This window comes from Sphaerodactylus townsendi, linkage group LG17 (assembly GCF_021028975.2).
Source record: "Sphaerodactylus townsendi isolate TG3544 linkage group LG17, MPM_Stown_v2.3, whole genome shotgun sequence".
Lineage (NCBI taxonomy): Eukaryota > Metazoa > Chordata > Lepidosauria > Squamata > Sphaerodactylidae > Sphaerodactylus > Sphaerodactylus townsendi.
The window spans coordinates 57123-80405 of record NC_059441.1 but is presented as its reverse complement, the minus strand read 5'-3'; the positions used below and the strand labels follow the sequence as shown (position 1 = coordinate 80405).

Sequence of the window (23283 nt, the reverse complement as noted above, 5' to 3'; positions counted from 1 at the left end):
GGCTGGCATCTTCAGAGGATCTGAAAATCCTCCCGCAACTCTGAAGATGCCAGCCACAGATGCAGGCGAAACGTCTGGAGAGAATGCTGCTAGAACACGGCTATACAGCCTGGAAACCACACAGCACCCAAGTGATTCCGGCCGTGAAAGCCTTCGACAATACAATATTCACATACCTTGGACAGTCAAGAATAATATGCATAAGAGTCTCCGCTTGATTCTGGCAATGTGGACACACCTGTTCCTGGAAAGGGATAGATAGCGACCCAAAATGATTTCACTTCTGCTTGTGAGCCAGCCACATTTAAGAAGAGAATCTATGTCTTGGTAGTCATGGGCCTGTGGTGTTCTTTTGTAGCAAACACCTGTAGAACCGTTCCAAAGGTTGCGATCTAGAAGATGCATTCTTAGCAATATTTTTGTATCTAGGTTTGATGAAAAGCGAACCGTGCAACAGCTTAGAGCTTGTGGCGTGCTGGAAACCATCCGAATCAGTGCTGCAGGTTTCCCCTCAAGGTAAGTCTGGTTGCGGGGAAGATCAGTATGTTTGGAAGAATACAAAGGGAGGGATTTGTTTGTTTCATTTTGTTTTTGGTGGCTCCACTAACAACACTTTGCTTCTTGAAATTAGGTGGACGTATCAAGAATTCTTCAGCCGGTATCGTGTCCTGATGAAACAGAAAGATGTCCTCGGGGACAGGAAACAGACATGCAAAAATGTCTTGGAGAAGCTGATTCTGGTAGTAACATTATGGTGCTTAGTGTCTGTAATCTCTGTGAAACTTTCCAAACTACTTGGACTTAGGGACCTTCCTATTCATTTTGGTAACCACACAATGGCTGCTTCCGCACATGCAAAATAATGCGTTTTCAAACCACTTTTTGAATTTTGCTATTCCGCACAGCTTCAAAGAGCACTGAAAGCAGTTTGAAAGTGCATTATTCTGCGTGTGCGGAATGAGCCAATGTCTTATTCTGGCAAACTGGCACAAAGGAGAAAACCTTCCATGAAAAGATACAAGAGAAAGAAATCTAAAAGGACGCCTGGGCTTTTATTTGCTTTCCAAACAATTCCATGTTACATGTCCATTTGAAGCTATACTCATGTCAGTTTCCAATTGTATTAAAATAGAAATCAGATTAACAAAATTTCTTGACAGCAGGCAGTTCAATTTAGAGCCCTGGGGTGTTCTGATTTTAATGCATAACTTCCTTTTTTACTGTTTTGGCGCTCATGGCCATTTACATGAATCCCTTAAAACTAAGGCTCATTCCGCACATGCGGAATAATGCACTTTCAAACTGCTTTCAGTGCTCTTTGAAGCTGTGCGGAATAGCAAAATCCACTTGCAAACAGTTGTGAAAGTGGTTTGAAAATGCATTATTTTGCGTGTGCCGAAGGGGCCTAACATACTGGAACCAGCATATAAATACAAACCGATAAAAACATTGTGCAAGACACTGCATCAGCAGCTAATACGCCTTTCTTTTAAAAATGTCTCTAATTTTTAGTATGGATTGTCTCATGCTGAGCAGGTAACACCTTCTTGTGGAAAAAATCATTTGTGTTTCAATATAACGCTTCATAGCCCAGGTATTTTATTTCTTAACATTCTGTTATTTTCCCAAATACTTCAATAAAACTGCAGGGTATAATAGGATTAAAAAAACCCACTCCTATGTTTAATCCCCAGAATTTACTGTTGGGGGTACATTCTAGCTTTTTTGCTAATTTTGCTAACAGCTTTTCTTTTTCTTTTTAAACCTAATGTTCTTTTCAGTTTGTCACTTATCATACATTTCCTTTTGAAAATAGGACAAGGATAAGTACCAGTTTGGGAAGACGAAGATATTTTTCCGCGCCGGCCAAGTGGCCTTTTTGGAAAAAATAAGGTCTGATAAGCTGAGAGCCGCTTGTGTCCGCATCCAGAAGACTATCAGGGGGTGGCTGATGAGGAAGAAGTATCTCCGCATGAGGAAGGCGGCCATCACCATTCAGAGATATGTCAGAGGATACCAGGCGCGTTGGTAAGCTGTCCACCTGGGGATCTTGCTTTGATCTAATTCTCGGTTGCTTTAAATGGAACATTCATAAGTATCTTCAGTTTTCTCCTGTTCTGCTCAGTATAGATATAGAGCAGGCCTCTACTTCTAAGTTGGCTAGAGAGTACTCAAGTTTCAATACTAGGCACGGTGCTAGGGGCAATACTAGGGGCAGCGTTCAGACTCTGATCAAAGGCAGCAAAGATGAGACAATTGAAAGTGTTCAAAAGAACCTGGTCATGTCCTCAGTGCCACTCTAAAGAAATGGACGCTCTGCCTTTTAAAGGTCAGCTTTCAGCCCTCCTGTCTTGTTTTGTAGCAATTTATGTAAGGTGTATTGTCACCAGAGGTGGGATGCAGCAGGTTCTCACAGGTTCCCGAGAGTAGGTTACTAATTATTTGTGTGTGCCGAGAGTGGGTTACTAATTGATGATTTTGCCACGTGATTTTTGCCTTAGTTACGCCCCTCCTCTCAGCAGTAGCGCGCAGAATGTGAAGCAGTCTAGCAGGAGGTGCACCGGCGTGCGTGGCAGCCTGTGCCTGCGTGCATTCGTTTCCCGCCCAAGGACTGGCACGTGGCTGTGTCCTTGCCACAGCCCCGCCCAGGAATGCCCCGCCCCCATAATGCTCGACCACGCCCCCATCGTGCCCTGCCCAGCCCCATTGGTGCTATGCCACAGTTTGAATCCCACCACCATGGGAACCTTTTACTAAAATTTTTGGATCCCACCACTGATTGTCACCTTAGAGCAGGGGTGGGCAATTATTTTTTCCATGGGGCCGCATAAGAAACAGAAAATATTGTGGAGGGCCGGGCCAAAAGGCAGGAGGGCGAGGCGCTTTTGAAAACCCCGCAGAAGCCAAGGCAACCGGCTTCTGCGGGGCTTTCAAAGACCACGGCAGGGGGGCCAGTCAGGGTCATCCGGCGGGCCAGATGTGGCCCGCGGGCCGTATAATGCCCAGGTCTGCCTTAGAGTATAACAAGTAAGGAACACTGAGACCAATCCTGCCCACGTTTTCTTAGAATAAGCTCCACTGATTCAATACAGTCACCCCCAAGTTAACATGCATAAGGTTAAATCTGGGATCTTTAACAGTTTGTGATGCTGTTGAGCTGGCCCAGAATTCAAAGCTGTATTGACGAGGATTTGGGGCTCCAGCCCCATTATTTGCTTATGAAATTCGGAAGGCAACTTTTCAGAGGAAGTACTCTCATGATACTGCCTGAATACCACTTGGAGGCTGTACGTAAACCACTGTTTTCCACATTTTTTTCCCTCGGTCAGCCTTGTCACCTTTCTTCGAAGAACCAGAGCCGCCACCATTATTCAGAAATTCCAGCGCATGTACACCATTCGCAAGCGGTATCGTTGCAAGCGAGCAGCCACTGTGGTTCTGCAGTCGTATTTACGAGGATACATTGCTAGGAAGCAGTACCGGAAGGTAGGAGGGCCTGTTTTTTTAACTCCTGATTTCAGATTTATTCCCTCTGTCTTAATCTATCTCTGTAGAACCAGGTTAACATCATTAACCTGCTTTCCAGAAGTTGTACAGTTTTCAGATCTGATCACAAAGTCCAAACAGGACTAAAGGTGTTTCTGATAAGAAACCTTCTTATTGCGCAAGAGCGTACTCTTTATATTCCCTTTGTAAATCCAAGAGCTCTGCCAGGTCTGTATTGATCCCCTTCAATTCTTTTTTAGTCTCTTTCTATGCTTACCTTTCTTTCTTGACATTTAATGATTGAACCAAATGGGATTTTTGTACTCAGGGCTTGGCAATTTGGTCGGAGCCAATGAAAGAGGCTTTGATATTTTCAGAAAGTAGGGTAAGATAAAGTAGAATATAAGGAAGAGAGAGCACTTTAGAGTGCAGCGTGGATTGTGCCGCGTCGTCCATCTCTGTGCCGCCTTGAGTTCTTCAAACTCAAATGTTGCCATGACCTGAAAAAAGGAACACTTTCTGCAACTGTAATCCTACATGCTTGTGGTGGTCCTTCAGGGATTTCAAAGACAACCTATGGCTACCAATCTTGATCCTCCTTGATCTCAGATTGCAAATGCCTTAGCAGGAGCAGCAGCAGCAGAAGGCCATTGCTTTCACCTCCTGCATGTGAGCTCCCAAAGGCACCTGGTGGGCCACTGCAAGTAGCAGAATGCTGGACTAGATGGACTCTGGTCTGATCCAGCAGGCTAGTTCTTATGTTCTTATGTTCTTATGTTCTTAACCATTCGTATATCGAAAATCTGACCTCATCAGCTGCATCAGTGGCGTTCTTGTCGTTAGCGATAGTTTTATAGCCCTGCACGGCATATTCATTGCACAGGAAAAGAGATTGCAATAGGTGACAGTAGATTTAAAAAAAAACAACTGGTGCAGGTAGTAGTCACATGCCTATAATAAGGTGTCTGAGAGAACTGAGTCACCTGCTTTACCTGTTCTGAATGTGATGCAGGTGTGATGTCCATCAGTTTCATAGGAAGTTGTGCCTTTGCTGGCGTTGCCGTGTAAACAATCTGATCTATTTGGTGAACGTTTTGATAATTTTGTGGGTTTACTTGGATTACTTGGCTACAAAGGTGGATCTGCCACACCTGCTGAATTAAGGTATTTCTGCGGGATCCTTCTAAAATAATCAGGGAAATGTTTTAAAATGTCTTTAACTATATACTGTAGCATGAGTTAGCAACTGAAATACAATTCAAACAAACACTTCCCTGGGAGTAATCTGCATTGATTAAAACAGGACTTAACTTCTAAGTACTGCTGCTTTGGATTGCTCTGTTAATCATTCTTCTAACTTCTGATCTTCTAACTTAGTTAATTGTTGTCCATTTTTTTCCCAGAAAGAAGCCTGGAATTCAGAGTAAACATGTATATATTGTTTTCTTGCTTGTTTTGGAAATGTAGATGCTGCGGGAACACAAGGCTACTGTTATTCAGAAGCGCGTGCGTGGCTGGCTGGCTCGCTTGCACTACCGCAGGGCTCTGGAGGCAATTGTCTACCTGCAGTGCTGTTACCGGCGCATGATGGCCAAGCGAGAGCTGAAGAAGCTGAAGATCGAGGCCCGATCCGTGGAACACTACAAGAAGCTCAATTTTGGCATGGAGAACAAGATCATGCAGCTTCAGCGTAAAATTGACGAGCAGGTATGAGCAGGGGCGTACCACCCAGGGGGACATATGGGGTCAAATGTCCCCAGGTTCCAGCCATTTAGTCATGTGGGGCGCAGAGAAGGAGGAAGAGATGCGGCCCAGCCCACCAGCTGAAAATATAGCAGCGACTTTTGGGATGAGATTCTAGCAAGCTCTGGGCAGCAGGTTTGCGGCAGCAAAAGTAGGGATTCCTCCTACCTCCCCTGCACCCTCGCTTTCCTGTTCTGCCTCTGCAGTGGGAAGGAATACAGAGGAACGCCTTGTGCTCTACGCTCTGTGAGCATCGATCTCTTTTATTTTTTTGGTCTATCCAGAGCAAAGACTCCAAGTCTTTACTTGAGAAGCTAACTCATCTAGAGGCAACGTACAGTTCCGAGAAGGAAAAGCTCAGGAGTGACGTAGAAAGGCTGAAGATGAGCGAGGAAGAGGCGAAGAACGCCACCAACCGGGTGCTAAGCCTTCAGGACGAGATTAGCAAGCTCCAAAAAGAACTGCACCAAACGCAGTCTGAGAAGAAGCTGATCCAAGAAAAGTCGGAGATATACAAACAGGAAACAGATGTGGTGAGCATGCCTTTTGCCCCATATTTGAAGAGAAGAGGAAGAGTGAATTTATAACACCCCCCCCACTGTCTCTCCTGTAAAGAGACTCAAAGGGGCCTTACAAACTCCTTTCCCTCCCCCTCCCCCCCACAACAACCCCCCTTTGAAGTAGGTGGGGCTGAGAGAGCTCTGAAAAACTGTGTAAGGTCACCCAGCTGGTGTGTGTTGGCGTGCACAAGCTAATGTAGTTCCCCAGATGAGCCTCCACAGCTCAAGTGGCAGAACGGGGAATCAAACCCGGTTCTCCAGATTAGAGTGCACTTGCTCTAACCACTACGCCACTGCTGCTCCTATTGAAAAAGGCATACCTCTGTTGGTTGTTGCTGACTATGATCAGACAGCAGATTTTTAAAAAATGGTTAAATATTTCTAATGTTTACAGAAACTGTTAGTTCTCTGTAAGCAAAAGAAGTGCACCTTTAAAACAGTTTTTTCACATAGTAATTTAACTGATCTTCTTTGATCATTCATTATGAGTTCTTTAATGGACTGATAACTTCATGCTACATTAAAAACTTTCTGCTTTGATTGCCAAATGTTGTGTGTCAGCTGGTTCTCACATCAGGCTGAACCTGTTCCCAGCAATAATTCATGACTTGATTTTTGACATACAAATGCATAATTTTTGTCTTATTCAAAAGCTTTCTAGTTGTAGGCTGATAGTTAAGACAGCTGAAAGTGGAGAAGAATGGTATCCTAGGAACTGTATATAATTCTGATAATACTGTATATTTACACAGGGATCTATCAATTTTTATTATGGTCACAGACCAGCATAGATCAGCGTAAGGTAAACAGAATACAACGAAAAGATGGAATGTTTTAAAATTGTATACATCTAGAATGTATACATCTGGAATGTTTTAAAATTGTATACATCTAGAAGAATCCACAGAGAATAAAAGTATAAAACAATAGGATAAAAGCATAAGTATTAAAAGGGAACAAATGCTTTAAAAACTATTAAAAGGACTATAAAAAGCTATTTAAAAGGGGATACGCACAGAGGAGCAATAAAATTGGTAAATAAAAAGCTCTATGAGCTCATTAAGCCCTAACCAGAACAGCCCACCTATCAAGGCAGAGACCTTGTGCAACTTTAGCCACGAGCCTTCTCTGATGCCCACCCGCCTCTTTTTCTTTGCAGTTGGTGCTGGAACTGAAAGAGCAGAACATGCTACTCAAAAAAGAAAAAGACGACCTGAACCATCGCATCCAGAACCAAGCCAAAGAGATGACAGGTAAGCTGGGCTCGGGATTTTGGTCTGACTTGGTTGCATTCTCCCCTACTCTTCCCCCCCCCCCCCCCCAAAACAGCAAACCTCTGTCTGTAGTAGAAAGACTTAAGTTTGTGAAACTGGCACATGAATTGCTGGTTGACCTCTGTTGTGGCCCACTGAAACCCAGGGAGCTCCTCCTTTTCGTTGGACCGCATAAGCGCCTGCCTCTTACTGGGGAAGGAAGTGTAAGCCAGATGGTCAAGTTTGGACCTGTACATCATCCCCAGATTAGTTTCTTCCTACGACGAGAGGGAAAGGCACGCCTTCTCTCACAGCTTTGATTGGAGGAACGTTGGACTTGATCACATCCTTAGCCTTCAAGGGAATGGGGAAAGCTCTTTGAATACCGCCCCCCTCCCCAATTCCTTCTGCAGAACAATACGTTCCAGCGAGCGCTTAATTCTGTACATCATAAAATTAGTCTAGAGGCCTTCAAAGTTTACACTGAGGAGAGAGGTGGTTTTGGAACAGTTTTGTAACCTTTGAAAGTCACACAAGTTCCCCACTATGCGACCAGTTGTTTTAGCTGCGTCTCAAAAGGCAGAATGATTTGTGGTCGCTTAAAATCTTGCATTGCTATAAAAACGAAGGCCTGCTTCAGATGTGACTACAAACCGTTTATTTTTATTTGTTATGTGAACTGGCACGGGGGAATCCTTCAACTTGCACACTCCCTCCCCTTGGGTGCGATAGACTAAAGGCTTTCTGTTTTGACAGCAAACCACAGTTTATCGTCAAAGGCTTTCACGGCTGGAATCACTGGGGTGCTGTGTGGTTTCCGGGCTGTATGGCCATGTTCTATCAGCATTCTATGTATGTGAAACGTCAGGAGAGAATGCTGCTAGAACACGGCCAATACAGCCTGGAAACCACATAGCACCCCAAACCACAGTTTGCCTTTATGTTTAAGAATATGCTTTGATTTGGGCCCTTATCTAGAAACCAGAATTGAACTAGGAGTCAGAATCTTGGTGTGCAGGACAGAGCACAAACTGTGGTTTTCGGCTTGGATGGGAGAACAACCTCTGGTTTAACGTATTGTCGAAAGCTTTCACGGCCGGAATCACTGGGGTGTTGTGTGGTTTCCGGGGTGTATGGCCGTGTTCCAGTAGCATTTTTTCCTGACGTTTCACCTGCATCTATGGGCCTTTCCCCACTCTCTCCTATCCCCCCTATGCCGTGCGCTGCTCTCAGCACGCGGCATCCCTGGCGCGTGCCCGGGCATCCCCACAACCCCGCGCTCTGCGTGGGGTCATCAAAAGGCACCCTTTGCAAGAGCGTCAGGGATGCCGCGCGCTGAGGGGGCGCGACAGCAGCAGCATCGGGGCGGCTGTGCTGTCGCCGCCCCTCTCGTGGGGAGTGCCGGGGGACCCCGCGCTACTCTCCTCAAGTAGCGCGGGGCTTAAGGTAAGTGGGGAAAGGCCCTATGGCTGGCATCTTCAGCGGATCTAATAGTCGTAAAGCAAGTGGAGTATATATACCTGTGGAATGTCCAGGGTGGGGGAAAGAACCATTTGCCTATTAACAAATGTAAAGGGTGCAATTAGCAAGCTTGATTTGCATGTGTTGGGTGGGACCCACCCATTTAGCATGTGAGTCACAAGAAGATAGCATAATCAATTAGTGAGGGCATCTGCATTGTAGTAGCTTGGCCTTTTGATCCTTATGATTGCTTACTGCCTAGAGTGGTTGGTGGTGTTCACTAGCCCTTTGACTGCCTGGAGACATTGTTTGTCTGGGCGGTGTTCATTAGTCACTGTCTTGATTCTAGTTTACTGGTTTGCCTCTGGTTTACTGCAAAAGGGGAAGCCTTCAACTGCGTCACTGCATGTGGGGTGATGATGCAGGGGAGACAGTCTGTGACCCTGAAGATCCCCTCACCTGAGTCCCCGTAGTCCTCCGTGACACCCGAACCAACCCACATTGCATACAGACCTGCAACTAGCTGAGCCTGCAAGCTTATTAACAAAGCATTTGCTCCTATTTTCATTCCCGATCATTTTGGCTCCCGCCCTGCCGTTTCCAGCATTAAAATAGCTCTTGTGGGGGAGGAGAGTGCGGAGCATGTGCGCCGGGGGCGGAGAGCAGCTCAGTGGCTGCCTTGCGCGGGTGACGTTGCTCTCAGTCTCTCTAGAAACCACAGCCGTACTGTGCGGGCCTGGTAGGTGTCAGGGGCAGACCGCGTGTCTTTCTCGCCCGTCCAGATGCCATGGAGAAGAGGCTCCTGGAAGAGACGCAGCAGCTGGAGCTGGACCTGAACGACGAGAGGCTGCGCTACCAGAACCTGCTCAACGAGTTCAGCCGCTTGGAGGAGCGATACGACGACCTGAAGGACGAAATGAAGTTGATGGTGGTGAGTGGGCTTTCGGGCCCTGAGGAAGGTTGGATGGGTGTTTGGAATATGCTGCCGCAGGAGGTGGTGATGGCCACTAACCTGGATAGCTTTAAAAAGGGGCTTGGACAGATTTATGGAGGAGAAGTCGATCTATGGCTACCAATTTTGATCCTCCTTGATCTGAGACTGCAAATGCCTTAACAGACCAGGTGTTCGGGAGCAGCAGCAGCAGAAGGCCATTGCTTTCACCTCCTGCCTGGGAGTTCCGAAAGGCACCTGGTGGGCCACTGCAAGTAGCAGAGTGCTGGACTAGATGGACTCTGGTCTGATCCAGCAGGCTTGTTCTTATGTTCTCATGTTTGGGGTGAGGGAGACGGAGGGCCAGTGGTGGGATCCAAACATTTTAGTAACAGGTTCCCATGGTGGTGGGATTCAAACTGTGGCGTAGTGTCAATGGGGCTGGGCGAGGCACGACAGGGGCGTGGCTGGGCATTCCGGGGGCAGGGCATTCCTGGGCGGGGCTGTGGCAAGGACGCAGCCGCTGCGCCAGTCCTTGGGTAGGAAACGAATGCACACAGGCACAGGCTGCCACGCACGCCGGTGCACCTCCTGCTAGACTGCTTCAAGTTCTGCGCGCTACTGCTGAGAGGAGGGGCGTAACTAAGGCAAAAATCACGTGGCAAAATCACCAATTAGTAACCCCCTCTCAGCACACACAAATAGTTAGTAACCTACTCTCGGGAACCTGTGAGAACCTGCTGGATCCCACCTCTGCGGAGGGCCAAATGGCAGACCCAGCTGCGCTGCTAAGAAACGGCACAGTCTAGAGGGGCAGAGAAGCAGTGGGTGGGATGGGTCCCTTTTAACCCTTCTGACTGCTCTCACCTTCTCCATTGCATGCATCCTCCCCAGCTGATTCCTCCTGTAGCTGAGATTTCAGAGAATTCTGGACTTTTCAGCTCTGCTGGGTTGTGCATTTCTTACCTTGTAGATCCGTATTTCCCCTCCCTTGCCCAAAACACAAGTCTAAGACTGTATTGTCGAAGGTTTTCACGGCCGGAACCACTGGGGTGCTGTGTGGTTTCCGGGCTGCATGGCCGTGTTCTAGCAGCATTCTCTCCTGATGTTTTGCCTGCATCTGTGGCGAAACGTCAGGAGAGAATGCTGCTAGAACACGGCCATGCAGCCCGGAAACCACACAGCACCCAAGTCTAAGACTTCCCCCAAATGCTTCTCTGCGAATTCTTCAGGGGACAGAAGAACATAATCGGCCTTGACTTTTGCCAGGCACGAAAAGGGGAAAGGGGCAGGAATATGAAAATGCAAAAACTGAAGGGTGACCCTGGCGATTTCTTTTCCCCTTCCTCTCCAGACCATCTCTAAACCTGGGCACAAGAGAACCGATTCCACACACAGCAGCAATGAATCGGAATACACCTATAGCTCCGAGATCACAGAGGCTGAAGAGTTTCCCATGAGAATGGAGGTAAGCTTGGAGAACTGCTTTTGCTGCGGATACTTTCCCTTTAGGCTTTCAGCAGATGCAGGCCCATCTCTGGCAACTACCAGAAGCGCCCAAAATTCACTCTGCATCCTTCTCCCGTGGGCTCCTTTGTGGGACTGTCTATAACATCCCACAATAAAGTCTGGTAACTTGTAGGATTTAGGGCAAACAATGGGCAACAAGGGCTTAGAAATAACTATTCTAACAGTGGCATTCATGTAAAGTTAGATGCCTTTGTTAATTTGGCAGCTGTACAGTTTTGGCACCCAAAATTAGAAAACAGAGGGTAGAAAGATTTGGGCAGGAATTGCATGGCAACCGTTTCAAACTGTATTGTGTATCAGCTGCAGGAAGGCCGGCCCAGCAGTGCTCCTTAGTCTGCAGGTATAGTGAGTGTGGCTTACCATGGAAAAAGATACCACAGGGGTTAGCCACACCATCTACAGACACTGTGTGGTATATATGTATGTGACCTCCAACCAGTTCCTAGTTAGCTGTTTCCATCAAGTGTCAGATCCTGCCTGCCACTTCACTGAGCCAAATCTGTCTATTTAATTCCTTCTGACCCAAGTTTGAAGCCTCCTACTAAATTTAAATAGCTCCCCCTTTGGAGGAAGGTTCCTTAGAGGGTAGTTGGATCCAGCCCTGCTTTGAAATGCAACGTTGGCTGTTCAGTCAAGGAAACAAGCAAACTGGAATCTAGAATGATGTGAACGGAAAATTCCGCAAGAGCAGCGGCTTTTCAGACTTTCTTCCCTCAGGGAGTCCTTTTTACAGCAGTTTGCCTGCTGTGGAATCCTTGTAAGTTGCGGAGGATTTGGAGGCACATTCAACAGCTTAGCTGGAATGCTCCCAGGTCCGCTTAGCTTCGGCAAGATTGTGCATCACAGAGCCTCCATTCACGCCCTGGACTGGGACTATCAGTGACCTAGTCCTGTGAGCAAAGCTGTGTTGCGTTTTAAACTTGGCAATCTTTGCCCCGCTCTCGTTTTCTGGGCAAGACGTTCAAAAGGGTCTGCATTTCCCATCAGCCCCTGCCAGCATGGCCAATTGTAGTCCATGAACATCTGGAGAGCTGCAGGTTGCAGACCCCTGTCCTAGGACAAGGCCTCGCTTTCTGTAGCTAGATTATTCTTGTTGGGGAGCTTATACACTCAAGAGAAATAGGTTCACAACCCCTGCACTGCATCTGGTTAGACTGCAGCTGGTGGCTCTTCCATGACTCAGAGGCATACGGGGGGAATATGGTGCCTGGGGCAACACCTATCCCGGGCACCCGACACTCCGGCGCCCCCCCCCCCAGTGCCCCACTTACCTTAGGAACAGCTTGGCAGGGCCAGGCTGAGAGGTGACCCAGGGCAGCCTCCCCAAATGATCCAAATGGGGGGGCGCCCGGGGTCAATTGACCCCCCATGTCCCTCTGGCACATATGCCACTGCCATAACCTGGAGCTCTAAACTACGGTTAGAAAAGAGAGGAGAAGGCCTGTGTGGCTTGCATCCTTTTTGGTCTATTGTGCGCACCTGGGCTCACGGCTTCCTGGGCAAAGTGTGCAGGGGGGCTGTGTAAGTGCAAATCCTCTGTCCACTTCCGTCCTCTCCAGTCGTCCCTCCTAATAGCGTGCGGTGGAAATTCAGGGTGCATGCTGGGAAGGGCTGGCTGAGCAGCCCCTGACATAGCACAGCAGTGATAGGCAAGGTGAACCTAACCGTTGTTCAGCTTTTGCAAGGAATGATAACTTGCCCTCGGGTTTAAAGAAGAATCCCCTTGTTTTCCTTCAATCTACGACTGTAATCTGGAGCAAAGAATATGACATCGTATTGAAAACAGACTAGAGTTTTTAACACACGTGGGTGCAGACTATGTTGTATTATATTGGTTCTGGAACAAAATCCACCAGACCACGGCCACACAGCCCGGAAAACCCTCCAGAACCAGTTGAATCCGGCCGTGAAATCCTTCGACAATACATTGTATTATATTGTTCGGCACAGTGCATGGAGTGTAATTAGTGTAATAATTAGTGTGTCGTGTAGGTTGGCAAATTGGCAATGAGCACTACATTAGCTACGAAATAAGTTGATTATAGCAGGACTCCTTTGAGTCAAAGAAGATCACATGTGCAGATACAATCAAGTAATACAAAGGAAAAGGCAGGAACCTTATTTCTGGAGGTACAGAGATACCTCTTATTTACACATTCAACTAAATTGACAGAGCCATCCAAAGCAGTTATACCAGACCATGGCCACACATGTTGGAAAACTTACAACAGCCAGAGTTATACCCTTTGAAGTCCAATAAAGTTAGTGATCACAGAAAGATATAACTGCTTACCATTGCACTGCGGTTCAGCTAGCAGTAGGAACAAATATTTTAAAATGGTGTGCATCGAAATACCTTGTTGCTCTTCTATTATATAATCTTCATCTAATGGCAACCCTGTTTCTTTCTCCCCTTCCCTTTCAAAAAAAGCGAGAAAGGTATGCATGATCGTAGACTTCGAGCCTCCTAGTTAGTTCCTAGTGCTCTGTCTTCAAAGCTTTAGGATAGATGCCTTTTATATTATTAGCTTCGTGTACTAAAATGACTTTTTATCTTTGTGATTTCTTAAAAATAACCTTTTGAAAAGCCTAAGTGCCAATAAGCAACTCTCTTAACCCTGATATATTCCTTGTCGTTCCTTTCCCACCCCCCGATTCTTGCTAGTTTTTAGGGTCAGTCTACACATTAACATGCTCAAGGGAGCAGCAGTGGCGTAGGAGGTTAAGAGCTCGTGTATCTAATCTGGAGGAACCGGGTTTGATTCCCAGCTCTGCCGCCTGAGCTGTGGAGGCTTATCTGGGGAATTCAGATTAGCCTGTACACTCCCACACCTGCCAGCTGGGTGACCTTGGGCTAGTCACAGTTTCTCGGAGCTCTCTCAACCCCACCTACCTCACAGGGTGTTTGTTGTGAGGGGGGAAGGGCAAGGAGATTGTAAGCCCCTTTGAATCTCCTACAGGAGAGAAAGGGGGGATATAAATCCAAAACTCTTCTTCTTCTTCTCAACAGGTGCCCTGCTTGGGCTCTGCTTAACATTGCAGCCTGATGATGCCAGCATGATGTAGTGGTTAAGAGCAGGTGCACTCTAATCTGGGGAACTGGGTTTGATTCCCCGCTCTGCCACTTGAGCTGTGCAGGCTTATCTGGGGAACCAGATTAGCTCGTGCACTCCAACACACGCCAGCTGGGTGACCCTGGGCTAGTCACAGTCCTTCGGAGCTCTCTCAGCCCCACCCACCTCACAGGGTGTTTGTTGTTGTTAGAGGGAAAGGAGATTGTAAGCCCCTTTGAGTCTCCTTACAGGAGAGAAAGGGGGGAATATAAATCCAAATTCTTCTTCTTCTTCATGTTCTGTGTCCGCTCTTGTGACTCTTCCATATTGCATGGCTAGTTTCTACACCAGAATTCCCCCCCGTGGGGTGACTTCTGGTGCAGGGAATAGCAGCTCTTCATGTCGGGTGGAACAAACATTGCTGTGCAGAAGACACTGTGAAGGGGCTGCCTCCCACCTTCTCCCTGGGAGGACAGAGCAATGTGTAGGCTGGCCCGTCTTCTAGAGTGCAATCTGGAATCTTGCTGATCTCCACGTCGTTCTCCTTGACGCAGGAACCAAGTGAAAAGAAGGCACCTCTGGACATGTCTTTATTCCTCAAACTACAAAAACGGGTTTCCGAGCTGGAGCAGGAAAAGCAGTCCATGCAGGATGAATTGGACAGGAAGGAGGAGCAAGTCCTTCGCGCCAAGGCCAAGGTAAAGGCCCAACAAGTTCCTCTTCATCAGAACTGGGTCTCCTCAGCTAGGGGTTGAAAGTGGGGTCCAGTTTTCTATCAGGTCATAGCGCCCTTGTTCTCAAAATGCAAGATGGACCCCCTACCTGCCTGCTTTAAGTAGGCACCAACCCGCAGCCCTCCAGATGTTATGGACTACAGTTCCCATCATCCCCTGCCAGCATGATGCTGGCAGGGGATGATGGGAACTGTAGTCCATAACATCTGGAGGGACGCGAGTTTGACACCTAAGGAACAAATGTTACCCATGTATTTGATCCGTATCATGCTTTGGTTACTCACAGATGTATTCGCTGAGCGCAGGCAACTAAGTAGAATAGAAAACTAGGCTGCAAGGAATACTCACAAACTCTGCATCTTAAGGGGACCTCAGAGAGTAAAGGTCTCCGATCCTCCTGCAGTCAGTGATGGCTGAATGGCCACCTGCCCGAGGACATTTCGCTTCAGTGAATAATTCCTGGGAACCTTCAAATATTCTTTCAGATTTAATTCCACTGTGTTACTTTACTTCTTAATCTTCTTGTAACTATGAAACAATGTAATGTTAAAGAATGCAAGTTCCCAGGACGCATTTATGGCAACAATATATATTTGGAAAACAGGAAAAGTACCCTATGCTCATCCGACACTGTCTATCCAGGGGTAGGGAACCTGCGGCTCTCCAGATGTTCAGGAACTACAATTCCCATCAGCCCCTTTCAGCATGGCCAATTGGCCATGCTGAAAGGGGCTGATGGGAATTGTAGTTCCTGAACATCTGGAGAGCCGCAGGTTCCCTACCCCTATACAAAACGGAATTAACGAGAGCACAAATTGCTGCCCTTTGACCCAATAAACCCTCCACTGGGGGACAATCATAGAGGAATTTGCACTCCTTGTATTTGTAATTAAAACTGATTTCCAGTTTTTGTATGTAGAATATTATCTAAACTGAAGTATGATTGAGGGACTGGAGCACCTTCCTTATGAGGAGAGGCTGCAGCGTTTGGGACTCTTTAGTTTGGAGAGGAGACGTCTGAGGGGGGATATGATTGAAGTCTATAAAATTATGCATGGGGTAGAAAATGTCGACAGAGAGAAGTTTTTCTCTCTTTCTCACAATACTAGAACCAGGGGGCATTCATTGAAAATGCTGGGGGGAAGAATTAGAACTAATAAAAGGAAACACTTCTTCACGCAACGTGTGATTGGTGTTTGGAATATGCTGCCACAGGAGGTGGCGATGGCCACTAACCTGGATAGCTTTAAAAGGGGCTTGGACAGATTTATGGAGAAGTCGATTTATGGCTACCAATCTTGATCCTCTTTGATCTGAGATTGCAAATGCCTTAGCAGACCAGGTGCTCGGGAGCAACAGCCGCAGAAAGCTATTGCTTTCACCTCCTGCATGTGAGCTCCCAATGGCACCTGGTGGGCCACTGCGAGTAGCAGAGAGCTGGACTAGATGGACTCTGGTCTGATCCAGCAGGCTTGTTCTTATGTTCTTATGTTCTTATCTTGATCTTTCCTCAGTTAAGCATTTTTGGTTTGCCATCATTGTGTGCAGCTAAAGCCTTTTCTTTTCATTTTCGTCATTCTAGGAAGAAGAGCGGCCCCAGATGAGAGGAGCAGAACTGGAATATGAATCTCTTAAGGTAATTCTGGACATTTAATTTTATTCAGATGCCTTTGGAGCCTCTTCCGTCAGAGCAAGGCTTAGGAACGACCGTTTCCAGCAGTCCTTAGGCAAATCATAAGAAGTAAAAAGTTACCACATAAAACCAACGCAATGCCAACAGAGCCAAAGTGTCTGAATTCCCGCCCCTCAGTAGCTCTTGAGTAAAGGAACGACATATTGTGGGCAAATGAGAGCAATCATCGCTGGGGTTTTTCCTCCCTGCAGCGCCAGGAGCTTGAATCAGAAAACAAGAAACTCAAAAATGAGCTGAACGAGCTGCGGAAGGCGTTGACCGAAAAGAGCCCCCCGGGTGTCACTGCTCCGGGTGCGCCAGCGTACAAGGTCCTCTTGGAACAGATGACCTCAGTCAGCGAAGAGTTGGAGGTCCGCAAGGAAGAAGTCCTCATCCTCAGGTCACAGCTGATGAGCCAAAAAGAGGCCATTCCAATCAAGGTCAGTTGGAGAAAGGAAAGGGAAAGAGGACTTAATCTAAACCAGCGTGGTGTAGTGGCTAAGAGCAGGTGCACTCTAATCTGGGGAACCGGGTTTGATTCCCCGCTCTGCCACTTGAGCTGTGGAGGCTTATCTGGGGAACTAGATTAGCTTGTGCGCTCCAACACTTGCCAGCTGGACGACCTTGGGCTAGGCCCAGTTCTTTGGAGGTCTCTCAGCCCCACCTACCTCACAGGGTGTTTGTTGTGAGGGGGGAAGGCAAAGGAGTTTGTAAGCCCCTTTGAGTCTCCTACAGGAGAGAAGGGGGGATGTAAATCCAAACTCTTCTCTCTTCTTCTTGTTTCAGTTGGTAGAGGGGGCCCCATTCCGTACATGCAGAATAATCCACTTTCAATCCACTTTCACAATTGTTTGCAAGTGGATTTTGCTATTCTGCACAGTAAAATCCAGCTTCAAAGTACATTGAAAGTGGATTGAAAGTGTATTGTTCTGCATTTGCGGAAGGGGCCGGAGAACCCTTTTCATAAGGATGCAGCTGCTGCTGTCCCTTCAAAGCAGTCTGCAGTCCACTTCCTGTGGACGTTTGGGAAACCCTTTAAGGAGGAAAAAAGACACACACCCCCCCCATACTTTCTTCTTTGGGGCCACTGAGTTGTTACACCATTTCCTTAAGCCTCCTGCGTGCTGCGGTAAGATTATTTTCCCAACAATACTGGGATGATGCGACAATATATTCTCACTGTCTTCGCCAGCCATTCTGTCAAGGATGGGGGCACTTCAGGATTACTGTCAGATGGCAGCAAACGTAGGAAATCAAAGCAGGATGTGACATCTGCTCTGAAATCCCCCTTCGTCAAGCCACACACGAACGCGACGCTGAGCCCTGTGATCTCTTGTAATTTTGAGCTTTCAGGCAGGGGCCCTTTTACTGATGTGTACAACATTTAGCGATTTCAGCATTTCCTTAAAGAAACAGAATGATCAGAACCAGCTCTGGACCAGCAAGGCCACAGCCCCGTATAGCAAGACAAAGTGCGAGTGGCATAGAGAAGAGGCATGATTGATTTGAGATATCTCTGTGAGCCTCAAAAACATTTGATGAGTATCACATGCTCAGCAGAGATGCCCCCCTCCCTCCCCCTATACCAGTGATGGTGAACCTTTTCGAGACCGAGTGCCCAAATTGCAAACCAAAACCCACATTTATGGCAAAGTGCCGACGCGGCCATTTAACCTGAATACAGACGCTTTAGTTTAGAAAAAACGGTTGGCTCCAAGGCGTGTGTTACTCGGGAGTACCGTATATACTCGCGTATAAGTCGACCCGCATATAAGTCGAGGCACCTAATTTTACCACAAAAAACTGGGAAAACTTATTGACTCGCGTTTAAGTCGAGGGTGGGAAATGCAGCAGCTGCTGGTAAATTTCAAAAATAAAAATAGATGCCAATAAAATTACATCAATTGAGGCATCAGTCGGTTAAATGTTTTTGAACATTTATTTCAAAGAAAAACAGTAAACTGGCTCTGTAAGTGGAAAAGAGGGCCAACAAGAACAATATGGTATCAACAATAACTTTAAAAGTACAAAAACCTTAGCTCAACCAGCAACCAAGCTAAAACACAAGAGTTAAAATCCTCCAAAACTGGATTCCTCATCATCATCTGTATGCCCAAATGTAACCCAACTTAGATTTTAAGAGGAATATTATCAGAAATGGAAAATCTACTATTAGCTTCCATTGTAAACAATGGGGGATGGGGCATCCCCTTTGGGGGTCAATAACTTTGGATCCCCTGACCCAAACTTCACCGAACCTGGCTGGTATCATAAAGAGACTCTCCTGATGAGACCAGCCAGGTTTGGTGAAGTTTGGTTCAGAGGGTCCAAAGTTATGGACCCTCAAAAGGGTAGCCCCATCTACTAATAGCTCCCATTGAAAACAATGGGGAATGGGGGCACCTCCTTTGGGGGTCCATAACTTTGGACCCTGTGAACCAAACTTTACCAAGCATGGCTGGTATCATCAGGAGTGTCTTCTGAGGGTACCCTGAAATTTTGGTGCCGCTAGCATAAAAACTGCGCCCCCTGCTGGCCAGCAAAGTAAAAACACACAAAAAAATTTAATGACCCGCATATAAGTCGAGGGGAGCTTTTTCAGCATTAAAAATGTGCTGAAAAATTCGACTTATACCTGAGTATATACGGTAAGCTTGGTGGTAGTTGGTGGCTTTGCTTTGAAGCAACTGTGCAACTCTTCCAACAGGTGAGTCACGACCCTAGGAGGGTTTACTCAGAAGCAAGTCCCATTGCCAGCAACCGAGCTTACTCCCAACTCGCTTTAGTTCTTTGCATGAAAATCAGTGGGGTTTAACAGCGCTTAACAGGGTTACCTACACTGCTTCCCCAGAACTAGGTATTAGGTTTAATACTAATAATCGAGCCCAGCAAGGCGGCCCTTTGTTCCCCCCGAAATGGGTTATTCGAGAATCATGCTATCTGTGATTCTCTTATTTTAATGTGGAATGCTGCCCCGGGAAGCACTTTACTTGGCTGCTTTTCCAAGTTTTGTGCAGTTCCCTCTGTGTGAAGGTTCGACGGCAATATGAGTTGCTTCTGTGGGCTCCATCCATTGCTTCATGGAGGGACGCGAAAGCCCTGATGGAAACAGGGGTTGTGGAAGTGGCCAGATACTTCCAATCGGGAGTCCAGAATCAGCTCAGTGAGTGTCAAGATACTGCCTAGATGTGTGTGGCGGGGAGGCACTCTCCGAGTGCCCATAGAGAGGGCTCTGAGTGCCACCTCTGGCACCCGTGCCATAGGTTTGCCACCACTGCCCTATACGAAGGTGGCATGGGCGCAGTGCACGTTACATTGGGTGCAAGCAAGGTGAATCAGCCCAGTGCTTGGAACAGTTGGCGCTCTGCCACAAGGGGCTTGAGAAGCTGGCCTTTCCCAGGTTGGCGCTTTTTCCCACCTGGGATATCTTCCGTAAAGACTAATTTGGGGTGACCAAGTGTTTCTTGTTCTGTTTTCCTGCTTGCAAATGGATTCCCAGGATGATAAGGTAAACTTGATTCCAGTCTAATGTACCTGAGTGTCTTACTTATTTATATGTCCCTTCACCTTCCCATGGGCATCCAAAGCAACCTCAGACTCCTGTTGTCCATTTTATCCTCACTATAACAACCCTGTGAGGTAGGCAGAGGCATAGGAGAGGAAAATAGCACCCGGGGCAACACCAGCTCTGGGCGCCCACCAGCTGAAGGAGCAGCCTGGCGGGATGGGGCTGAGGGTGTGTGTGTGGGGGCGATTCTCCACCCCCCCTTGTGACCCATTGGTGTGCGCCCGGGGACATGTGACCCCACTCTGCCTCTGGAGGTGGGTTGGGCTACGAGTGTGCTACCAGCCCACAGTCAACCAGACTCCTCTCTCTTAGTTCCCTCCCTCAGTCTCAGTTGTTGGTTTCTTCCCTGGTCAGCAGCAGTGGTTCAGAACCCTTTAGCTAAACCTTGGGCTGAGTGCTGCTTCTTATAGGCTGATTTACCCTGTTGCCATTAGTGTGACACTGAGTTGAACAAACTGTGGTTTGCTGTAGACTGCAGTTTGTTTCCAAGCTGGTCTGAGAAACCCACTTCAAACCATGGGCTCTGGGTGGCCACAAGTCCACCCAGAAGAGGAGGGAACTAAGATAAGTCTGAGGATAGGGGAAGCCTGAAGTCGTGGCTGCCACAACCAAACCGTGGGTGGCCGTGATCATCCCTAAACTGGGCCATTATATTCATTCCATCTCGATGAGCAAAAAAAGGACCTATAAGCTAATCCGTATTGCAAAACCGGTTTCTCTCCATTCCTTCCAGAACACCATGACAGATTCCACAATCCTTTTGGAGGATGTACAGAAGATGAAGGACAAGGGAGAGATCGCCCAAGCGTACATCGGTCTGAAGGAAACGAACAGGTAAGTTGTTTTATGTTGCATGTTACTTTAACTAAAAATGTGGTTCTGCCTGTCTGACTAGACTTGCACGGAGGCTTCTCAAATGTAAGAATCTTTATGTACTCATGAGTATCTTTTACCTTCTTTCAAAAACAAGGTATTTTATACACACTGCTTCTAATTATTTCAGTTGAATCGACAGAGGATTTCATCTGCACAGATCTGGCTGTTTCTTCTTTTTAAAGTACTGAGAGTTTTCATTTCAATACCTCTGTTAGGGAAATCCAGCTTCTATACAAGCAGTGTAATTTGATCCAATCTTCATGGCAGGAGTAGATCCCGATAATGTTGTGTCTGATTTTTGCCAGGTTTATTTGATTTTCATAAATAGTTTTTGCTTTTTACCAGTGATGTTTGGCAAACAGTTTTTACCATAAATGTTTAGAACCAAGTGTTTTCAGGCCTCCTTGGAGAGGAATCAGTTATATTTTGAAGGATAGTTCCAGACAGGCCTCACTATTGGTCTTACTCCACAAATCGGTCTTACTCCACAAGACCAAAGACTAGTTAAAAATGAGTCCTTCCAGCTCTTCCCTGCCCCCGCCCCCGGCCCTCCACTTACCTTAGCCTGGCGGGGCCAGGCGTGGGGGACCAGGAGTAGCCTGGTGGAGCCAAGGGGCGCCCAGCGGTGGCCCAGTCAGGCTGCTTCTTTGGGAAGTGGAGACTCTGCCAGCTGAAGGAACAGCCTGGTGGGGCTGAGGGGAGGGGTGTGAGGGACGATACTCTGCCCCCCCACGTGAGCAGCTGGCGTGCACCCGGGGACATGTGGCCATACATGTCCCCGTGAGCGCTCCGCCTCTGCACTCCTGTGCTTTGTGATGCATGTAACCTGCATAAGCGATTGAAGGGGTAGAACTGGAGGGTCGGAGGGATCTGGAACAAGGAAGTGTACTCTGAGCGTCGTCTACAAACTGAATGCTCAGGCAAATTGACCAGAGCATAATCTCATTCAACCTTAAGCATGATTCAGTCAGCTTCATTATGGGGTCTGAAGAACTATCTGTGATAATAGTTACTGAAAAACCAAATGATTGCATTTGTACAGGTTTGGTCAATGTTCAGGGTCCAGGATCTTACCTTAGTGGCGACATTACAACACAACAGCCTTTATTAGGCATATTAAAATAGGCTTCAGAGCGTTACAGACATTTCTGAAGTACAAATCAAAAGTACATTCAAAACACAGACAGATAAACTGTATCTAGCATTGGACATTACTTAGAAAGTTCTGTCACTTGTAAAAGAAATTTTGCTAGTTTTTCCAAGAGCACGGCCTCTGTATTATTTAACAAAAGCTCCCCAACAGAGTTGTCAGAGTCTCTTTCAGATTTGTCTAAGACCAGCCCAGGAGAGAAACTCCTAATACCCACATATCTCGGACAGTCAAGTATAATGTGAGCAAGAGTCTCCACTTGGTTTTTACAGTGTGGACAGACCCGATCCTGGAGAGGGATAGATAGGTAGCGACCTATTGTAATGGCCGATGGAAAAGTATTGCAACTGGCCCTTGTAATAATCCATCTCTGTTGGGGTTCAGTTAATAGTTCAAGATATTTGACTATGTGAAGTGGCGACATTAATTTTCTCTAAGTCACACATTTTCCCCGGCACAAACAAAAAGGTGATTTAGACAGTGTGGGATTTACAGCTGTGAAGATCGATGATCTCTTCTTTTGGCAAGACTGTTTTGGCTCACCCTGTTTCCTTTTTCATTAACATGTTTCCTCATCCCCACGTTGTCCCTTTTTGTGTTTTTGCATTTTTAAAAACCCTTTTGCTTGGAAGATCGTCTCTTCAGGACTGTCATATGCTGAATGAGGATGGAGAGCTGTGGCTGGTATATGAAGGGCTAAAACAAGCCAACAGGTTATAAAATCCCTCAGGATGGGTGGTGGTGTTTGGGCAACCTCTCTCCCTCCGCTATGGCTAACCTGCTGCCGAGCTGCTTCAGCAATAACCTTTCTTAGGTGTTGGCACTTTATAGAGGTTTGATTCAAGTTGCTTTATCTGGGGACAACCCCCCCCCCCCTTTGTTTGGAACTATCTGTCAAACTCCATCATTTAAAAAACAGTGCCCACCTCCATCTTTATCATGGCTGCCAGGGCCTGCCCTAGGCCAGACAGAGCTTTCGACCCCTTCCGCACATGCAGAATAAATGCACTTTCAATCCACTTTCAATATACTCTGCAGCTGTGTGGAATGACAAAATCCACCGGCAAACAATTGTGAAAGCGGATTGAAAGTGCATTATTCTGCAGATGCAGAAGGGGCCTTTGAGCGGCAGCTGCCATTTCAGCTGGGTTTTTTTGAGCAGGAAACTTCTGACCTGTTAATATGCCAACACGGACCCGCGTGAACGGCAGGTAACGAGGCTGCCGTCTTTGCATTCAGCGCAAGAAGAGAGGCGTATGTAGGGAA

At 47.0% G+C, this 23283-nt stretch overlaps 1 protein-coding gene across 7 annotated transcripts in view; it reads left to right on the top strand.

Moving 5' to 3' along the window:
* The window catches only part of MYO5A (myosin VA), a 103217-nt gene that overhangs the window by 56216 nt on the left and 23718 nt on the right, over positions 1-23283 (top strand). For 5 of the 7 annotated variants that reach the window (XM_048519667.1, XM_048519665.1, XM_048519661.1 and 2 more), the window contains 14 exons: positions 430-516; positions 632-740; positions 1817-2028; positions 3330-3486; positions 4954-5193; positions 5514-5762; positions 6949-7042; positions 9286-9434; positions 10789-10902; positions 14572-14715; positions 16334-16387; positions 16636-16863; positions 19923-19931; positions 20725-20825. In XM_048519667.1, coding sequence (XP_048375624.1) covers positions 430-516; positions 632-740; positions 1817-2028; positions 3330-3486; positions 4954-5193; positions 5514-5762; positions 6949-7042; positions 9286-9434; positions 10789-10902; positions 14572-14715; positions 16334-16387; positions 16636-16863; positions 19923-19931; positions 20725-20825 — 1947 coding nt within the window. The remainder of the gene's footprint in view (positions 1-429; positions 517-631; positions 741-1816; positions 2029-3329; positions 3487-4953; positions 5194-5513; positions 5763-6948; positions 7043-9285; positions 9435-10788; positions 10903-14571; positions 14716-16333; positions 16388-16635; positions 16864-19922; positions 19932-20724; positions 20826-23283) is intronic. The other 2 variants (XM_048519666.1, XM_048519662.1) reach the window with 1 other exon arrangement.